Source organism: Barbus barbus (genome assembly GCF_936440315.1).
Source record: "Barbus barbus genome assembly, chromosome: 38".
NCBI classification, from domain to species: Eukaryota; Metazoa; Chordata; class Actinopteri; order Cypriniformes; family Cyprinidae; genus Barbus; species Barbus barbus.
The window spans coordinates 786,606-806,052 of NC_136716.1; the positions used below are offsets into that span (position 1 = coordinate 786,606).

Here is a 19,447-nt window from a genome sequence, read left to right on the forward strand (position 1 = left end):
AACTGTTCTGACTTGTGCATGACCATGAATTCATTTGTTCAGATTTTAGCCTTTAAATGATCCTTAAAGGACCTTATTTGAAGAAAACCACAGGGTTCAGACCTTGAGACCAAATAATATGCGAGTTTACAAATGATTTATATCATTTCAGGTGTTTATTCAAAGTCTACATTCGGTCATTTAAAAAACAAAATCATTTAAGTGGGAGGAGCTGCTAAGATAAACCGTTTAAGTGCCTTCTGATTGTTTGCCCATAGTCTTACAAAACTATTGAACCAATATCAATCCCTATCGAGCAGGAATTGTAGACGGATAGTATACTGATCGATGGCACCCTCACTAAGTTACTTCAGTCGTGGAAGGTTATCTTTCTTCTTCAGGTTATGAGAGCAGATCATGTGACAAACAGAGCTTCCTGTCCAGAGCTGCACTCAGTTCAGCAAACATCAGACTGGCTTTGAGGTAAGCAGAGAAAGATTTGCGCTGTTAAACACATCGGTTTCGTCTAATAAACCTGTTCTCTGTGCTTTCAGTTGCACTAGTTCACAGCTGTTTCTGCGACTGGATCAAGAAAGCATGGAGATATCTTTCAGTGGAAAGCGAGCTCTGGTGACTGGAGCAGGTAAAGGTAAGGAACAGTTCAACCAATCATTTATTCTCCAGAGGACTTGTAGGAGTTTCTAGTGGAGAAATAAGGAGCGTTACCGAAGAGTGTCCTTGATCCGTGTACGTTTTGATCACTTCATTTCTTATTAGGAACGGAAAAACGAGAAATAAGAAGACGGCGCGTTTGTTCGTATTTTTGTTTAATTGAACAAACGGAAAGCAAAATTTTGTCTTGATTTCTCATGTTTGGTTTGCGCTTCACAATGTGTTTCTAGCTTCGATGTTCCATTCGCACACGTGGGCGGCGCTGACACGCCCCTTTCATCTGATTGGCCAAATGGCTCCGCCTTCAGTACAGGTTTAAATGCTGTCAGGCAGAATAAAAGTCCGTATGAATGCGGCGCAGAATATCGCACTTTAATAACAAATTGTCTGAAACCACCACTCACTGTTACCTACGCATACCATTTGAAGCAGAAATATAATAATGTGAGCTAGCCTATATAGGCTAGTATGCTAATACATTATTTCTTGGTTATATAGCATTGTATAATAATCGCATGTCCCATTGATAAATGCTGTGCAAAAAGTTCTGTTCATTTGGATAAAAGTGAAGTGCAAATAAAAACGGATCGTCCTTGTCGTTCTTTTCCATTAATTTACTAATGAATCACGACTGAACACGCCATGCCTCAAAATAGAGACTCATGTTCAGTGATTTACCATAAAGACTGGTCAATTAATCTATCTATCTATCTATCTATCTATCGTTCTATCGTTCTATCGTTCTGTCGATCGTTCTGTCGATCGTTCTGTCGATATTGAGAATTAAGAAATCTTATTAATTTATAATAAATTGGTGTAGCGACATGTCCAATTACAATTAATGATACTTATAAATGACCAGGTTAGTTCTTACAAACATTCTTACAAAGATCTTCTTTTGTGTTCCACAGGAGTAAGAACATGTTTTTGTGAACTGTCTCTTTAAAAGTGCATAATCACATGCGCATAATAAGTGCACAGTATGCATGCTTTCAACTTTCCAAATCAATCTTGTAATGATACGCCAGATGGTTGACTTTCTCTCAATGCCTCGCAGGGATCGGACGGGCCACGGCTCTGGCTCTGGCACGCTGTGGGTCAAAGGTCACGGCTGTCACGCGCACTAAGGCTGACCTGGACTGCCTGGTGCAGGAGGTAATGACCCCTCGGCCACCAGTGTTGGGAGTTACATGTAACAGAGTTTAATTACAAAATAAATACAACGTCTAATCTGTTACAGTTACTGAAAAAAATGTGTAATTAAATTAGTTACTTATGAAAATGTTTACGATTACAAAGAGGGTTACATCTGCATATTTTCACACAGACAGACAGACACACACAGACAGACACAGACACACACACACACACACACACACACACAGATTTGATTGATTTCTTTCCTAAATTGCATTGACTGCTTTAAAATATGAGACACCAGTGTTTCAGGAGTTTGACACAGAATAGGACACGTGATTATTCCATAACTGATTTGTTTCCTATCTGGTTTTATGTATATGCTTTATTTTTTAAGATGAAGTTTTTCCAAAGCATTGTTAGATGCCAGTGTTTCCTGTTGTAGCTGAGCAAAGATTTGATTTCAAAAACAAGATCAGGTTACACGTTATTTTAAGGTGTCCTTGTTACAGTGTAGTTATTCATTTACTGAGTAATATTAATTAAATACATGTACTTACTATATGGTTACAATTAGGGTTTGGCCTAGGGTTACTTGCATGTAATTCTGCATAATTAAGTGTTATTATAATAGTAAATACATGTAACGTATAACAAGCACAACTTAGAATAAATTGTTATAATATCATAACTATTAAACTATATCTTATGTTTTTAAATTTGTTTAAATTCAGATTTATCTCAAAGTCTGTCTGATGGAGGCTGTGCTTTAAAATTCAGTTAATATAATCTTAATTATTAGACATTTAGAAAAGTAATCAAATGTAACCAATTACATTAATAAAGCAATTGAAATAGTTACACTGATTATTACATTTTGAATAGAGTAACTTGTAATCTGTAACCTATCTCAAATGTAACAGTAGTGTAACTATTTCAATTACTTTATGTAACTGATTACATTTGATTACTTTTCTAAATGTTTTAACTGTTAATGATTTTCAAACATGTAAAGCAGACAGGATTAATCTTACAGTAGAACTCAAACACCAGACTTTCACAAGCCTTCATCGCTTGAATTAAGATTATAATCATTCATTTAAAGCACAGCCAGAACTAAATCAGACTTTAGCACCTCGTTTTACTTTGAGATCGTTCTGAGGTTAAATACAGATTTAAAATCATTAGAAATATTTTAATAGCTTTGATACTGTTCAAATCTTTGCACAGCTGACAGAAAACACTGATATCTAACAAGGCCTGGGGAAAAAACTGTTCATCTTAAAAATTAAAGCATATAGAAATGTGAAATAAAACAGTTGATAATAAGGATGCTGAGTCCTAAACTCCTGAAACATTGCGGTCTATTTTAGTGCAGTCAATGCAATTACATTTATTTCGTAATTCTGTTACATGTAACTAGTTACTCCCTAACACTGCTTGTAATCTGTAACTTTTTACTTAATAAGTAACCTTCCCAACACTGCGGCTCAGTCCAGCTCATCCTGACACTAAACCACTGTCTCCCAGCGCATAGCATTCTCCTGCTGCTCCGTTATGCTTCATGCATTGACAATACATTGCATTGAAAAGTGTGTTTGTAACGCGGGCTGCTTCTACTCTGCAGTGTGCCTCCATTAAACCGGTGTGTGTGGATCTGTCAGACTGGGACGCCACAGAGCAAGCTCTGAAAGACATCGGTCCAGTGGATCTCCTGGTCAACAATGCAGCCTGCGCTAAACTGCAGCCCTTTCTAGAAGTCACGCCAGATCAGTTTGACATGTAGGGCTTTGAGATCTCACTCACACTCTTATCGTTGTGTTTTGAAGCAGTCTGAGTGTGTTTGTGATTGCTTTCGCAGGTCTTTCAGTGTCAACGTCAAAGCTGCTCTTCATGTTGCTCAAGTAAGAAGAGCAAGCCTATGCTGGATGATATCAGAGAGAGTTCTACCACAGGTTTAATGGTGTTGTGTGCGTTCGTTGTAGATCGTGGCTCGAGGAATGAAGGCCAGGGGAAGTGGAGGATCTATTGTGAACGTCTCGAGTCAAGCCTCACAATGTGCGCTGAAAGATCATGCCGTATACTGTGAGTGCATATCTATTGCGTTCATGCAACTGGAATCAGTGTTTTTTTAGGCCTATTTATTAGGCCTGGAGAGAATGATTTTGTTTACATGCACTAATTTTATATCGGCTAGAATGAATCCAATCCGATTTCTAATTCTGTTTATATGAATTCTAAACATTGCAATCCTATTCACGTAGTTATTTACATGTGCATTAAAAGCTTGGAATAATTATGATGTCTTAATGTTTCTGAAAGATGTCTCTTCTGCTCAGCAAGGCTGCATTTATTTGATCAAAAATGCTGTAAAAATCATGAAATATTATTTCAATTTAAAATGTTTTCTATGTGAATATCTGTTATAATATAATTTATTTCTGTGATCAAAGCTGAATTTTCAGCATCATTACTCCAGTCTTCAGTGTCACATGATCTTCAGAAATCATTCTAATAAGCTTTGATCACAGAAATAAATTACAGTTTGACAGATATTCACATAGAAAACACTTATTTTAAATTGCAATATTATTTCACAATTTGTAATGTACATCTGATGATAATTGCAGCCTTGGTGAGCAGAAGAGAATTCTTAGAGACATTTAAAAATTTTAATTATTCCAAATATTAAGTAAATGTCCACTGACCAGTTCATAAGACATAAAAAAATATGCAAACTTGCATGCTTCATTTTTTCCTGTTGATCAGATTACTTCAGATCTCCATTCATGTTTACATGAAGGCTTTCTGATTATTAAGATTATTTTGGTGCATGTAAACATTGGCTGCATTCATGCAAATGCGTAAAGTATGCTGTATATGCAATGTAAGTATTGATTAGTGTGGTGTCTGCAGGTGCCACTAAAGGAGCGCTGGACATGCTGACCAGAGTGATGGCGCTGGAGCTGGGTCCATATCAGGTGCTTATGAAATCACAATTTCGTCAAACATTGAGCTCATTGTATGCTGTTTACAGCTTTGAGAAAATTAATTGTGCATTGCGGTGAACAGTCTTTCCAGGAGGCTTCAGGCCAATCAGCAACCACCCTCTCAAATACAGAAATCTGTTTCTAAACGATTGAATGCTGGGGTGTGTGCCACTAACTGCTCTCTAATTATGTGGAGAAGTGGATGGAATTGCTGACAGATAATAATGCATATTTACGGCAAAGTTGTTTGTGTATGGCAATAAGTGTTGGAGTGGATGTGTTTATGTTCACCATCGTGTTGCTCTTGCTGATTGAATGAACAGCAGACTGTAGATCGCAGACACACTGGTTTGTTCTAGGAATGTCAAATTAATTCAACTCATAATGCCTGTCATATGAAGTGAAGTGACATACTGCCAAGTATAGTGACCCATACTCGGAATTCGTGCTCTGCATTTAACCCATCCAACGTGCACACACACAGCAGTGAACACACACACACACACACACAGCAGTGAACACACACACACACAGCAGTGAACACACACACACACACACAGCAGTGAACACGAACACACACACGAACACACACACACACACACACACAGCAGTGAACACACACACACACACACAGCAGTGAACACGAACACGCACACACACACACACACACACACACAGCAGTGAACACACACACACACACACAGCAGTGAACACACACACACACAGCAGTGAACACACACACACACACACACACACAGCAGTGAACACACACCCGGAGCAGTGGGCAGCATTTATGCTGCGGCGCCCGGGGAGCAGTTGGGGGTTTGGTGTCTTGCTCAAGGGCACCTCAGTCGTGGTATTGAGGGTGGAGAGAGCGCTGGACATTCACTACCCCCACCTACATATATATTTCATGAGGACATAATGTCTTCAATCCAGTATTTCTTCTCTTGAGAGTAGATGTGATCATTGATGAATAATGCAAACATCATTTCCATGTTGGCCTGAACACTGTTTTAACTCCTTCCATGAATGCCGAAATGATGATGAAGATGATGATGATGATAATGTTGTTGTTGTTATTATTTGCAGCCCTGCTGACTGACAGACAAATTTAGATTAGCTCTGCAACCCTGTTACCCATTTTGTTGTATTTTATTTTTTAGATTTTTAAATATTGTTTAAATGTATTATGGTTATGATAATAATAATAATAATAATAATAATAATAATAATTAATTAATATTATTATGGCATATACAGGTACAGCTAAAAAAAAATTAACTTCCATATATATTCTAGATTCATTACATGTAAAGTAAGACATTTCAAGTATTTTGTATTTTAATTTTGATGATTAGAGCTTACAGCTCATGAAAGTCAAAATTATCTCAGGATCTCAAAATATTAGAATATTTCCTAAGATCAATCAAAAAAAGGATTTTCAAAGCAGAAAAGTTCAAGATCTTTAAAGTATGTTCATCTCTGCACTCAATACTTGGTCGGGGCTCGTTTAGCACAAACTCCAGCATCAGTGAGGAACGGCATGAGATCAGCCTGTGGCTCTGCTGAGGCACTATTGAGTCTTCAGCTCGTCTGGATTGTTGGATCCACTGTTTCTCATCTTTCTCTTGAAAATATCCCATAGATTCCATACGAGCTTCAGGTCAGGCATGTTGTTCCTGACCTTTATGATTCTCCATAAAGCTTGTCAGCAGATGGAAGCATAAAGTGCTCCAAAATCTCCTGGTAGACGGCTGCATTGACTCTGGACTTGATAAAACACAATGGACCAACACCAGCAGACGTCACGGCTCCCCAAATCATCTCTGACTTCAGAAACTTCACACTGGACTTCAAGCAGCTTCTGTGTCTCTCCACTCTGTGCACAAGCATCAGGGATGACCGCAAGCTTGAGAATACTGTCAAGCAAAGCTGATTCAAACACTTGTGAGAGCTTCAGAAGGAGTGGACTGAAGCTGGAGTCAGTGCATCAAGAGTCTCCACGCTCAGACGTCTTCAGGAAAAGAGCTACCAAGCCACTTCTGAACCAGAGACAACATCAGAAGAGTCTTACCTGGGCTGTGGAGAAAAAGAACTGGACTGTTGCTCAGTGCTCCAAAGTCCTCTTTTCAGATAAATTTAAATGTTTGCATTTCATTTGGAAATCAAGGTCCCAGAGTCTGGAGGAAGAGTGGAGAGGCACAGAATCCATGTTGCTTGAAGTCCAGTGTGAAGTTTCCACAGTCAGAGATGATTTGGGCTGCATGTCATCTGCTGGTGTTGGTCCACTGTGTTTTCTGAAGTCCACAGTCAACGCAGCCATCTACCAGGAAATTTTAGAGCACTTCATGCTTCCTTCTGCTGACAAGCTTTATGGAGATGCTGATTTCATTTTCCAGCAGGACTTGGCACCTGCCCACACTGCCAAAGCTACCTGAAGCTGGTTCAATGAGCATGGTGTTACTGTGCTTGATTGGCCAGCAAACTCTCCTGACCTGAACCCCAGAGAGAATCTATGGGCTATTGTCAAGAGGAAGATGAGAGACACCAGACCCAACAATGCAGATGACCTTTTAATTTTCATGATCTGTAAGCCATAATCACTAAACTTTCAAGAAATAAAGGCTTGAAATATTTCACTCTATGTAATGAATCTATATAATACATGGGTTTCACTTTCTGAAATGACAATTATTATTGCGGTTAGTTTAAGTAAAAAAAAAATTTTTTTAAACAGACAAATCTTTGAAAATCGTATCTTTGCCAGTTTTCTGTATATTGAGCTGAAAGTGTGTTCCTCCTGCGTGTGCCGTTACTCAGCGTGTGGTGTGTGATCTGACCTGCACAGATCCGAGTGAACTCCATCAACCCGACCGTGGTGATGACCGAGATGGGGAAGATCGGATGGAGCGACCCAGAGAAAGCCAAGAGCATGACGTCACGCATCCCGCTGGGGAAGTTTGCAGGTGCGTCTGTGTTTAGTCTCCAGAACACACAGTCAAATCTGAGAAACAAAATATTAAAACAGCATCTTAAAAGAAAACAACAAAACATTTTTTAAGTATTAAAACACAGCATCTTAAAAGAAAAAAAAACTAATATAAAATAATTACGTCTCTCCTAAATCAGACTGAAAGGCCATGATATAAGTGTGCTTCTTCAAAGCCGTTTTAAAAGAGAAGAAAGAGTGAATGGCAAGAGGGAAGTTACTCCATAACCCAGAAGATCACCTTTTCGCTAAAGATGAAAATAATTTATCAGCAGATCTCCAGTTCTTTACTGGTTTATGTAAAGTAGCAAGATCTGACAAATATGAGCGAGACCATTTAAAATTAGAAAATTTCAAAATACATTTCTCTATTCTGTTGGCACAATATATATGTGTGTGTGTGTGCAATATATTTATTATGTATATATAAATGCACAAACATACATGCATATATTCATATAATTTATATTATATATAAATATATTTAATATAAAAATGTTCTTAAATATATACTGTATGTGTGTATTTTTATATACATAAATATACACGGCACACACGCATATATTATGCAAACAAACTCTTATTTTGGATGTGATTAATCGTTTGAAGCGGTAACCTCTATACAACGCAGACTGTCAGTTTCCAGTGAATCTGTTCCTGAATTCTCTGTTTGGGATTTAGCAAAGATTGTGTAAGCGTGATAGTGACAGATTGGAGTGATTGAGGTGATCTCCAGTGTTTGACAGAGCTCCTCTTTCTCATGCTGTGGTGTAGAAGTGGAGGATGTGGTGAACTCCATCCTCTTCCTCCTCAGTGATAAGAGCAGCATGACCAGCGGAGTGATTCTGCCCGTGGACGGAGGCTTTCTGGCTTGCTGAGGACAAACGTCATCAGCCACGGAGGCCTTTCACCTGTTACAACTCATCTTCATGTCTGTTCTTCAGACAAAGCTTTAGAGCATCTGCTGTTATAGTGGCATTGTTGTTATGGAAAGGAGCAGCACGAACATTCTGCTGAACATCTGTTTTTGTGTTGCACAAACCGCTTTACAATTTAGAGTAAATGATTACAGAAATTCAGTTTTTGTATAACGAAGCCTTGCTTTAATGAGCTCATACGGTCCTCATGAGAGCCTGAAGGACTCCGCTTCTATCCACATCCAGTTGCCATGACAATACAGTTGATTTGTAATGCTGCTGTATCATGTAAGGCCTGTAGAGATCAACATTCATGGCTCTTATTTTAGTATCATTCATATACTGTTGCAGCTTTTATTATTAATTGATTTATTTTTTTATAATTTGTTTTCATTTTAATGTTAGTTAAAGTTTTAGTAATTTTGTTGTGTTTTTGTCTATTCAATTACTTTTTTTTGTTGTTTTTTAATCTACGTATATAGTAATGTTTGTCTCCGTTTTGTCAAACTAAACGAAAATGAGAAATGATGCCTTGGCCACTGGATGAAATAAAATAAGCTTAATATTTTGAAATGAAATAAAATCATTTTTATTTCATATTTTTATATTTTCTTCTATTTCAGTTAACATGTATTTTATTTCAACTATTGTTATTTTTTTTATATGATCATAACCCTGATACACATGATTTAATCCAGATTTTCCTGACCATATTTTTGTATTTATATAGCACTTTTTACAATTTACATTATTTTAAAACAGCTCTACAGAAAATCGTGATGTTCATAATATCATATCTTCATGCCTTATAGTCACATTTAGCAGATTAGAGCTGAATATTAATATTATTTACATTTTCCAACGATATAAACAACCAAGCTGAGGTTTGCGATATAGAAAATATCATATTACGTAGTTATATATCCAACACTAAATATATTGCTGGATGCAATATAGTTCACATTTTGCAACAATATTGCAATTTATTTTAATGAAAAGGTCTCAACAGACCAGGAGAAATGTATTTACTGTGACTGAACTTTATAAACTTGATTTTTAAAGCATGGCAAATGGACATATTAAAGGAATAGTTCACAAACAACACTAATTTCAGTCTGTTCCTCACATGAAGCTGTTGTTTGGCTTCAGAAGACTTGTGCGTTAGATTTTATTACACTTTTATTGTCTTTTATTCCAATGAATGAGAGCAGAGAGTCAGAGCAAGGGTAAAACATGAATAGATTTATTAATTAATGCATTCCTCATCTAAAACATTTTTGTGTAAATATACTATCTTACATCATGGAAATGTCTTTTGGCAGCTGTGAAGATCTTCTTCTTTTGTCCATGTTGAGTTATTTACAAAGAAAGGAAGTGCTGGAGCACCGATGCAGGATGTGATCACTTCGACTCGAACCCAACACATGCAGACACGAATTAAACAAGCTTTCCAAAGAGAGATGAATGTCCTTCAGTCACAGACACACTCCGGCTTCGGCTCGTGGCATGCAGGTCTCTCTCTCACACACACACACACACACACACCGATGATGATGGGCATTTGTTCAGACAGAGCGCAGAGGTTTGAGATCGTGAAGCTGTACCATAAAACCCTTCAGCAGTGCTTCATCTGTACATACAAAACTAGAAAAGAAAGAAAATCCAGAACCAGTGTATTCACTAACCGCAGATACGACAATATTTCCTTCTCCAGCGTTTATTAAAGAAAACATCTAGTGTTCATGAATGCATGAGGCTTTAAAGTCCACATGAGATCAAACGGAGTTCTTAATGCACGTATCTGCTCATGCAGTGCAGGATTATTCCAAAGATCAAAATCTCTCAGTAAAATATAACCCAGCTAACAGAAAGCGTTCTGGCAGAGTTATGAATGGTTCTTCCAGTAATATTAATACAGGGTTCATTCAGAGTTATCTGATCTTTATTAGTGTTCTTAAAACATTAGCACCAAACCGTTTATACATTGTTCATGAAACATTTCTGAAACTTTTTGTTTTTTTTAATGATATAGTTTAGAACATTCAAAATAACATTCCCATAATGTTTGCAAAATTATAAAATGGATTGTTGCCTGTAATAACAACATAGCCAGAATATTAGTGTTAAAGTTCTGAGAAGATTATTATCTGGTAAAGTTCTTCTGTAACATTGTTGCAGTGTTCAAAGTCAATCAAAACACAAAATGTAGCACACAAATGCTATTATACATCAAGGAATGTTTGATTTGAAACATTCTTTTTTTTTTAAATGTTACGTTCAGAAAACATTCAAAAATATCATTTTCATAATTTTGGAAAATAATAAGATGGAATGTTCCCTTGACGTTTGCATTAAAAAAATGCTCAGAAATAATGTTTCATAACTTACTGGGAACGTTAGCAAAACGTCCTTAGAACTCATTTTTGTTAGCTGGGTACAAAACTGAACTTGATTTTAACCCTTCCATGACCAGCTACACTGTAAAAAAAAAGAAAAGGTTGCGCAAACTGAAAAGTTTAAGGCAGCTTCAGCAGATTTTTGACTTTTCTCAACTTGTTTTAAGTTTATACAACAAAAAGTGAAGGGAACTCAAACATCTAAAAAATAAGTTGAGAAAACTTAAAAAATCTGCTGAAGCTGCCTTAAACTTTTAAGTTTGCTCAACTTTTTATTAGTTGTTTTTACAGTGTAGGCTTTTCACAATCCAAACATTTGCAGCATGTCTTTCTCGTTGAATATCCGGTTTGACTCGCTCTGGATGTAAAATGGGTCGTGAACTAATACTGCCAATGGTTAGCTTTGTACAAGACCGTCTAAATCAGCAGAACTTCCCCATGTCTTCCTTTACAACATCAACAAACACTTCCTTACAGTATGTCAACAATTACACTGTACCACTAAAACTTCTCATATAAACGATATGAAATGGAATATGACGTCTCCGGGCGCGCGGGGCCGTGAAAAGCAAAGGCCATCTAGCAGGAGGTTTCCCTCTACCGATGGTTCATATACATGTGATGTGCATTAGAGCTTGATGGACGGCTGGCACTGAACCTGTGAGAGGAGGACAGTATATTTCCCAAGACGCTGATTAAAAATCTTGTAGTTTTACGAGGCTGTTGTGGCTTTCGCTCAGAAGAGAGTGCAGCGTTTGCCACGTTTTTTGACGGGTGGAGGGCAGAGGACGGCGCGGATGGCTTCGTCAAATACAGTCTTTAGCCCGCGCTGCGTCAGAGCAGAGCACTCCAGATACTTCACAGCTCCTGCGGCACAAACACAACACACTTCTTTTACACATTTGCTCTACTAGGAAGAATTGTACTCGAGTCAAAGTGATTTAGTAAAAATATACTCCACAGGGGATGCGTGATTAACCGAAATACATGCTTATAATGATGAAATAATACTAATATTATAATACAAATGAGAAGTTTTAAGGCCGCCCTGGAGTATTCTGTCAAAATAAAAGGGTGATGGATCGTTTGAAAAGTGAGAGATTAACACAGCCATAAATATTACTGTAGTGATTTGTATATAATGTAAAATAACATAGTTTTATTTTTAATTAATTTTAACTTAAATAGTTTTTTTTAACAGTGAAATGTTGCAATAGTAATATATAGTCATTATTATTATTTAATATAAATAAAACCAAACACAAAATATACTAGGTAGGTAGGTATTTTTTTTTTTTTTTTTTTTTTTTGCCATACTGATAAATAATAATTTTTATAATTTTTAGGAAAATAAATAAATGTATTTTTCAACAAATCGTGCAGCCCTACTCTCTTTCTCTTTTACTCTCTATTTATTTATTTATTTATTTATTTATGTTTTTGAAAGAAGTTTCTCATGCTCATCCAAGGCTGCATTTATTTGATCAAAAATACAGGCTAACACTTTATTTTAAGGTGTCCTTGTAACACGTTACATGTACTTACTATTATAATAACACTTAATTATGCAGAATTACATGCAAGTAACCCTAAGCCAAACACTAATTGTAACCATATAGTAAGTACATGTAGTTAATTAATATTACTCAGTACTTAAATGAATAATTACACTGTAATAAGGACACCTTGTGTAACCAAATACAGTAAAAACTGAAATATTATTGCAATATAAAACAGCTGTTTTCTATGTGAGTATCCATTAAACTGTAATTTATTTCTGTGATGAAAGCTGTATTTTCAGCATCATTTCTCCAGTCTTCAGATTATTATCAATGTTGAAAACAGTCGTGCTGCTCAATATTTTTGTGGAAACTGTGAAACATTTTATTTTTCAGGATTCACAGATGAATATAAAGTTCAAACGAACAACATTTATTTAAAACAGAAATCTTTTGCAACATTATAAATGCCTTTTACTGTCACTTTTGATCAATTTAATGCATCATTGCTGAGTAAAAGCATTCATTTCGAATCTTCCCGACCCCAAATGTTTCTAAGAGGTGTTGGTCCTGCAGAAGTCAGGCTTTGAGAAACACTGAGCCTCAGGCTTCTGGCAGCACAAAGAGCTGATGGGGAACGGTCATTGTGTTTCTAAGACAATGGGCATCTCTGTGTGTCCCACTCCAGCATAACCAGCGTCCCACTCACTCAATAACTGCATTAATGCATGCACAGATGTTCTCGGTACGCACCAATCTCTCGGGCCATGGCCAGACCCTGTGGGTATGTGATGGGTGACAGCTTCTTGTCCCGCAGCCTCTCTATGGTGTCCTTATCATCCCGCAGGTCCAGTTTGGTGCCCACCAGGATGATGGGTGTGTTGGGGCAGTGGTGTCTCACCTCGGGGTACCACTGGAGCACAGAAACATACTTATATTATATTACGCTCTGCTGTCAGTGTTGTGTTTGTGTCTGCTTTACATGCTGTGCTTTCAAACACGACGGAAAAATGAGTTGCCCCTACCTTTGCACGAACATTCTCAAAGGACGCTGGGCTCACCAGTGAAAAGCATATTAAAAACACATCCTGTGGAGAAAACAGAGGGAGAATGCTGTTTTATATATTTGCAACCAGTTCAGTTACACCACTGAATGAAATCCAATACTTGTTTCCTACTCATTTAGATGAGCTGATTCCAAAAATAGAGTCTGTTTCGCTCGAGCACGTCACGCTTTCTCACAAAACATGCATTTCATAGTGTTTTTGCTTCTCATAATCATTTGTAAGAAGTGTTGTATTATTCTTCAATCAGAGGGAAAACTGCCACAAAGACATAATTCCTGAAAAATCTTCATTCTTATTTTGTAAAAAAAAGTGATAATTTTAAACTCTGCTTCTTTTATTTATTTATCATGTCTCACACACACACACACACACACACACACACACACACGTGTATATATACTTTTTTATATTACTTAAGTCACATCACATAAAAAGATATATTTGAAATTCATCAAGTTCATCACTGCTTTTCAGTACATCATTCAATACAACAAAAATTAAATTAAGTAATTATAAAATAATTAAATAATTAAATTAAATAATAAAATTAAATTACTCCTACTGAGAAAAAAAAAGGTTATTATTTTAGATGATTATAAATACAATTTGGGCAAATAAATGCTAATTATTAACTCTTTTTTGGAGTGTACTTTATTTGGGCTCAATACCCCCAAATATTACAGCAACAGATTACCAATATTTATTTATAATAATGTGATAATTTACTGAGCTCGTTTTTTAATTCAGCATCATTACATTGGGTCTATATTTTTGCTTTTGATGTGTATTTACAGTGTTTTTCAGCTGCTTGCACACTAAACCTTCACTCGTCACACAGTTTGTGAAAGCTGAGACTCAAACAGCAGAAGCACACACCAAATCTACAAAACCAGACACTAATTATCAGACTTTTTCAGTTTCATAAAACACTTTTTGCAAAACACAACACACAGTTCTCTATGAAACACACACAAATCTAACAGGAATTAATATTATGGCAAAGGTGTTTGCAAATGTTTGCTTTTGAGATGTTTGTGATATTTTGAATGCAGTGCATTGTTTTGGAAGAGATGTGAGGCGTTTTGCATTTTGTGTGTAAAGTTTTGAAAAAAAGAGGAAAAGTTTTGAAAACGTGTGTAAAGCAGCTGAAAAAAACTAAGTACATTTTCTAAATTCTAAAGAATGCTTGAAATGATATGGTTTTATTAAAGAAAAAAACTTCTGCTAACATAAAGAGTTCTATATGTTGATGTGTGGAGAATAAGAAAGTGAAGGCAGGCACCGTCTGCGGGTACGAGAGCGGACGAAGGCGATCGTAGTCCTCCTGTCCTGCTGTGTCCCATAAGCCCAGGTTCACTGGTTTGCCATCGACCATCACATTGGCAGAGTAGTTATCAAACCTGAAAAAGCACATAATGCTCAATAAAACATCACAAAACACACCGACTTCTGCTCCGATCCATCAACCCCTGAGCACTCGTTCATCTCTGTGACAAATCAAGCAATTCCTCAGAAACACCTTCCAGAGTCGCTTCAGCTCACGTGGAATATCTCTCTAGAAAGCATCAGGACAGAGTTCATTAGGTCTTCAGAGCGCTCAGCTAAATGTCTTATTGAAATGCAAATCAGTGCCGTCACATGGAGCAATACATCATCTGAGCGATCAGACACAAGCTTATTACTGGAGAACGTTACAGATGAAAACTAGCAGTGCCTAGAGTCAAAAAATCATTAACGGAAATTTGATTAGGTACAATATCTGCAACACTGGAATTTTGTGTTTATGAGGGTGAATAAAAACCATATAAAGCCTATTTAATTGATTAATAGAAATACAACTCTCATTTTAACTGTAAATCCTACTCTATCTGTATATTATATATACAAATTTCTAAGGCCTCAAATTAAAATATAAAACTTGTCACACTCAATCTCCTCATGTCTTCTGTCTCTGATTGATAGTTTAGAGGTTTTTATCCAGTTAAAGCTCTTTTAGTGTAATTATACAAGCGTCCAGCTTCAGCTCGAGCTTCTCGTGTCTTTCTGCTGTCAAATCTTCTCTGATATTTATCAATTAAACGTCAGAATAACTGCAGTAATATCTCCAGATGAACTCTTTCTGGACTGAAGCAGCTCAGCTTTGCTTGATTCTCCATCAATCATCTTTTAGTCTCAAATCTGATCCTCAGGATCTTTTGAGGAGCGTTTGTTTCCAGAAGCTTTACTTTCTCTGTTCCTCAGCGGAGGAATGATCTTCATCTCACATCTTCTGAGGAGCGTTTATTTCTTCATCTCTCAATCAGCATTGCATTATATGTTTGGATCATTTACATCTCATCTTACTAAGATATATTATTACAGATATAGCGTGACCACTGATATTTAGATCGTTTTATGTCAGTATCTGCTCTACTGTTATAAAGATCTAATTAATTTACATTGCAAGCATCATTTTCTCACTATATCAGACTGTATAAGCCATAAAAACCTGATGCATTAAATATGACACAAACATAAACCACTTTTTGTTGTTTTTTTGCTTTTATGTTTGTCTAAAGGTTCAATAAAGTGCTCCATTTGTGTTAGTTTTTAAAGCAGATGCACAGTATATACTCACACTGTAGGGATGTACTCGCCGGGGAAGGCATTTGTGGTGTAGCTGATCAGCAGACAGGTTTTACCCACCGCCCTGAGAAAACACACACACACAGACACACACCACAGCTCAGCTGGCTGTTTCTGAGATGCATTACTGTGCATTCATATAAAACCCACAGATGCAGAGGAAGTGATGGGGAAAAGAGCACTATAGGTCAGAACATTATATGATGAATAAGTTGCATCAAGTAAAAGCAGTTAGTGCTGCTCTTTATGTGAGTGTTAGTATGTCAGATAGTGACAGACCCTGTCCCAGATTCACACTCGCCCGAGGACACACACACACACACACACACACACACAGTCTGGTCAGCTATCCTTGCAGGGACTCTCCATAGGCGTAATGGGTTTTATACTGTACAAACTGTATTTTCTATCGCCCTACACCTAAACCTACCCCTTACAGGAAAGTTTCTGCATTTTTACTTTCTCAAAAAAACTCATTCTGTATGATTTATAAGTTTTGTACCCATGGGGGCCTCAATTTAGGTCCCCACCGTGACACAAGTCCCCATGAGTCTGTGTGTATTCTGGTTTAAGTCCCTACCAGGATATATAAACCTGCACACACACACTGAGAGAAGATTTATTCTTGCGAGTGGAATGAATGACTCAAACACGAGCGGTTCTCAAATCAACACCTGACTGATTTGTTGAACTGTTTACATTAAAAAGAATACAAATATTGAAATTAAAAATATGTGCTCTATGATAATGATGTTGGTATATTATTAAAAGGTTTATTATCAATTATATATGGAAAATGCGTAACCCACAAATGTATACAGGCATTGAATAAACCCACTTGAACTCGTTTTAAATGTTTCTTTGTCAGATATTATACTGCTTATATATACTCCAAGTCTTCCAGATTTGTGGACATTCACACAGAGATCAGTCATTAATCAGGAGGATACAGCATTTGACCACTGGATTCACAAAAACCATGACTGTGACTGTCACCATGTTTTGTAACCTGATCCTCTTCCACCTGTTATATGTTTATCTGAAGAACCCCTGAGATTCCCCTGATCCTGATCCTGATCCTGATCCTGATCCTATTTAAATCAATGTGAAAAACAAGAGTTCAAAGGTAATCGAAAAGTAGTCTGATTATATTACCTAAATCGTGTAATGGATTACGTTACTAACTCCAATTGTTGTCATGTAATCAGTAACGGGTTACAGTTTGTACGTAATCTGCCCAGCTCTGATCACATTAACAGAAATAAGACATTACAGACTGGATTGCTGTAAAAAGCCTTAAATATGTTCTTTTATTGATTTATAATGCACAAAATGTGTTATTTATCAAGATGCCAATATACCATCTTTTTTCATTGTTTTTCTTTTCTTTTGTATTAGAATTTGATTTGACATAATTTACACCAAATCTGACACTTTTCCTGTTGCTAATGTTTTTAAGAGTCGTAATTAGAGAGTCACAAAGAAAATTATGTAATTTGGTTAATGTTGCAGAAAATTTACATTTATGAATATAATAGCTTGCTGATAACAAATACATCTCCTATATATTCTATTATGTTTGCAATGAGAGATATAACAGAATATATCACACATAGTGAAATAAGTGTCTAAATTGGATTTAGTAGCAGACCAAAATTCTTTAACAAGTGGACATTTAAAAAAAAAAAAAAAGATGAATTGACTCAGTACTGAGATTACAGAAATTACAATTCAAGTGAGCATTTATGCCTTTAATAATTGCGAATCATGCTTCTGAACCGGTTCTTCAAAAGAACCGACTCGCGGAATGACTCGCTCACATGCACGCGCTCCACACACTTCTCGTGCACGCTAAAAGAGGGAGTGGTAACCATAGCGCTTCTGCTTCAGTCTTTTGCCATTCAACACCCAATGCAATACACTCTGATACCGTGCACGAAAATGACACATTTCTGTTCAAAGCCCGTTCATTTAATGTCTAATAAACAATGCATGCTGCCAAGCCGCACGTGCATTAGCGATTAAAACAATACACCAAAACAATTATTAATGTATCACGCTGTGATGCGCATTACAATAGCTATACAGATTCCGATTATATTACAGTTGTGCATGCATTCTGCACGCATGCACACGCTTAGGATCAAATAGAGGATATTACGCTGAGAAAATAATAAAATGCAAAGGCCAGAACTAGGCATGGATGCATTGCAATACCCCACACGGCTTTTCCAAGGATGCTGCTCTCCATCCGCTCCCAAAAACACTACTTACCCGTCGCCGACCACCACGCATTTAATAGCTTGCATTTGTGGAGAGGAAGGTTACTTCACTTCACGGCCGTAAATGTATTTTATTATGCCACAGCTCCCACTTAACCCGAGAAATGATAGATATCTGCAAAAACACGGTCACTGCCCTCCTTGCAGCAGCGCTTTAGACGGCGAACCTCTCCGAGACTCTCCGGAAAAACACGAAGAAATTTAAAGGGACAGGAGCCCCACACAGGATTGAATACTAGCTACTAAACACGGCTGAATGTGTACTATTTACTCAGTATTTTATTTATTTATCATAGTAATTGTAACAGTTGGCGTTATTCAACACTAAATACTTTGAGTAGGTGCAGGCAGATGTTTGTCACGTGACCCTTTTAATTCAAGTTGTGTTGTTTAATTGTTTAACACATTGAAACGGGAATATTTCTTTGTAGTATATTGTTTTACATGTGCCGGGGTCTAGGAATAAAAAATAGTTCACCCAGAAATTGAAATGTTCTCTCCCTCAGTTCATCTGAGATCAGGATGAGTGTTTCTTCATCAGGTTTGTAGAAATGTGTCTCTGCATCAGTGTCTCAGCAATGGATGCTCTGCAGTGAATGGGTGCCGTCAGAATGAGAGTCCAAACAGCTGATAAAAACATCACAATAATCCACATCTACACAGTAATCCATCATTAAGATGTTTTTGACTTTGATGCTTTGGTCACGAGTCTATAATCCATAATAACTCTTCCTCCAGTGAAAAGTGTTCTGGTCTGAATCAGGAGAGAAATCTGCAGATCAAACAGCGTTTACAAGACAAAACAGCTCTAAACTAATATGTGGCTGGATTTTGATGTGAGAGACAACAGCAGATGCACTTTTTCACTGGAGGAAGAGTTATTATGGATTA

At 36.9% G+C, this 19,447-nt stretch overlaps 2 protein-coding genes across 3 annotated transcripts; one reads left to right on the forward strand and one right to left on the reverse strand.

Moving 5' to 3' along the window:
• The first annotated feature begins 226 nt into the window (after positions 1-226).
• Positions 227-9,783, forward strand: dcxr (dicarbonyl/L-xylulose reductase). Of its 2 annotated transcripts, none has more exons than XM_079398394.1 (9): positions 227-462; positions 534-628; positions 1,709-1,806; positions 3,416-3,570; positions 3,650-3,692; positions 3,774-3,873; positions 4,705-4,769; positions 7,630-7,747; positions 8,545-9,783. In XM_079398394.1, exons 2-9 carry the CDS (start codon positions 577-579, stop codon positions 8,646-8,648), a joined length of 735 nt encoding a protein of 244 aa, XP_079254520.1. In that variant the 5' UTR covers positions 227-462; positions 534-576; the 3' UTR covers positions 8,649-9,783. The 2 variants fall into 2 exon arrangements, with proteins under 2 accessions (XP_079254520.1, XP_079254521.1); XM_079398395.1 differs by having other exon boundaries at positions 8,585-9,783.
• Positions 9,784-9,909: 126 nt separating this feature from the next.
• On the reverse strand, positions 9,910-18,738 carry rac3b (Rac family small GTPase 3b). Its single transcript, XM_079398396.1, has 6 exons — positions 18,549-18,738; positions 16,267-16,338; positions 14,932-15,049; positions 13,608-13,670; positions 13,336-13,495; positions 9,910-11,950 (listed from the first exon to the last, which is right to left on the reverse strand). Exons 1-6 carry the CDS (start codon positions 18,581-18,583, stop codon positions 11,820-11,822), a joined length of 579 nt encoding a protein of 192 aa, XP_079254522.1. The 5' UTR covers positions 18,584-18,738; the 3' UTR covers positions 9,910-11,819.
• Between the last annotated feature and the right edge of the window lie 709 nt (positions 18,739-19,447).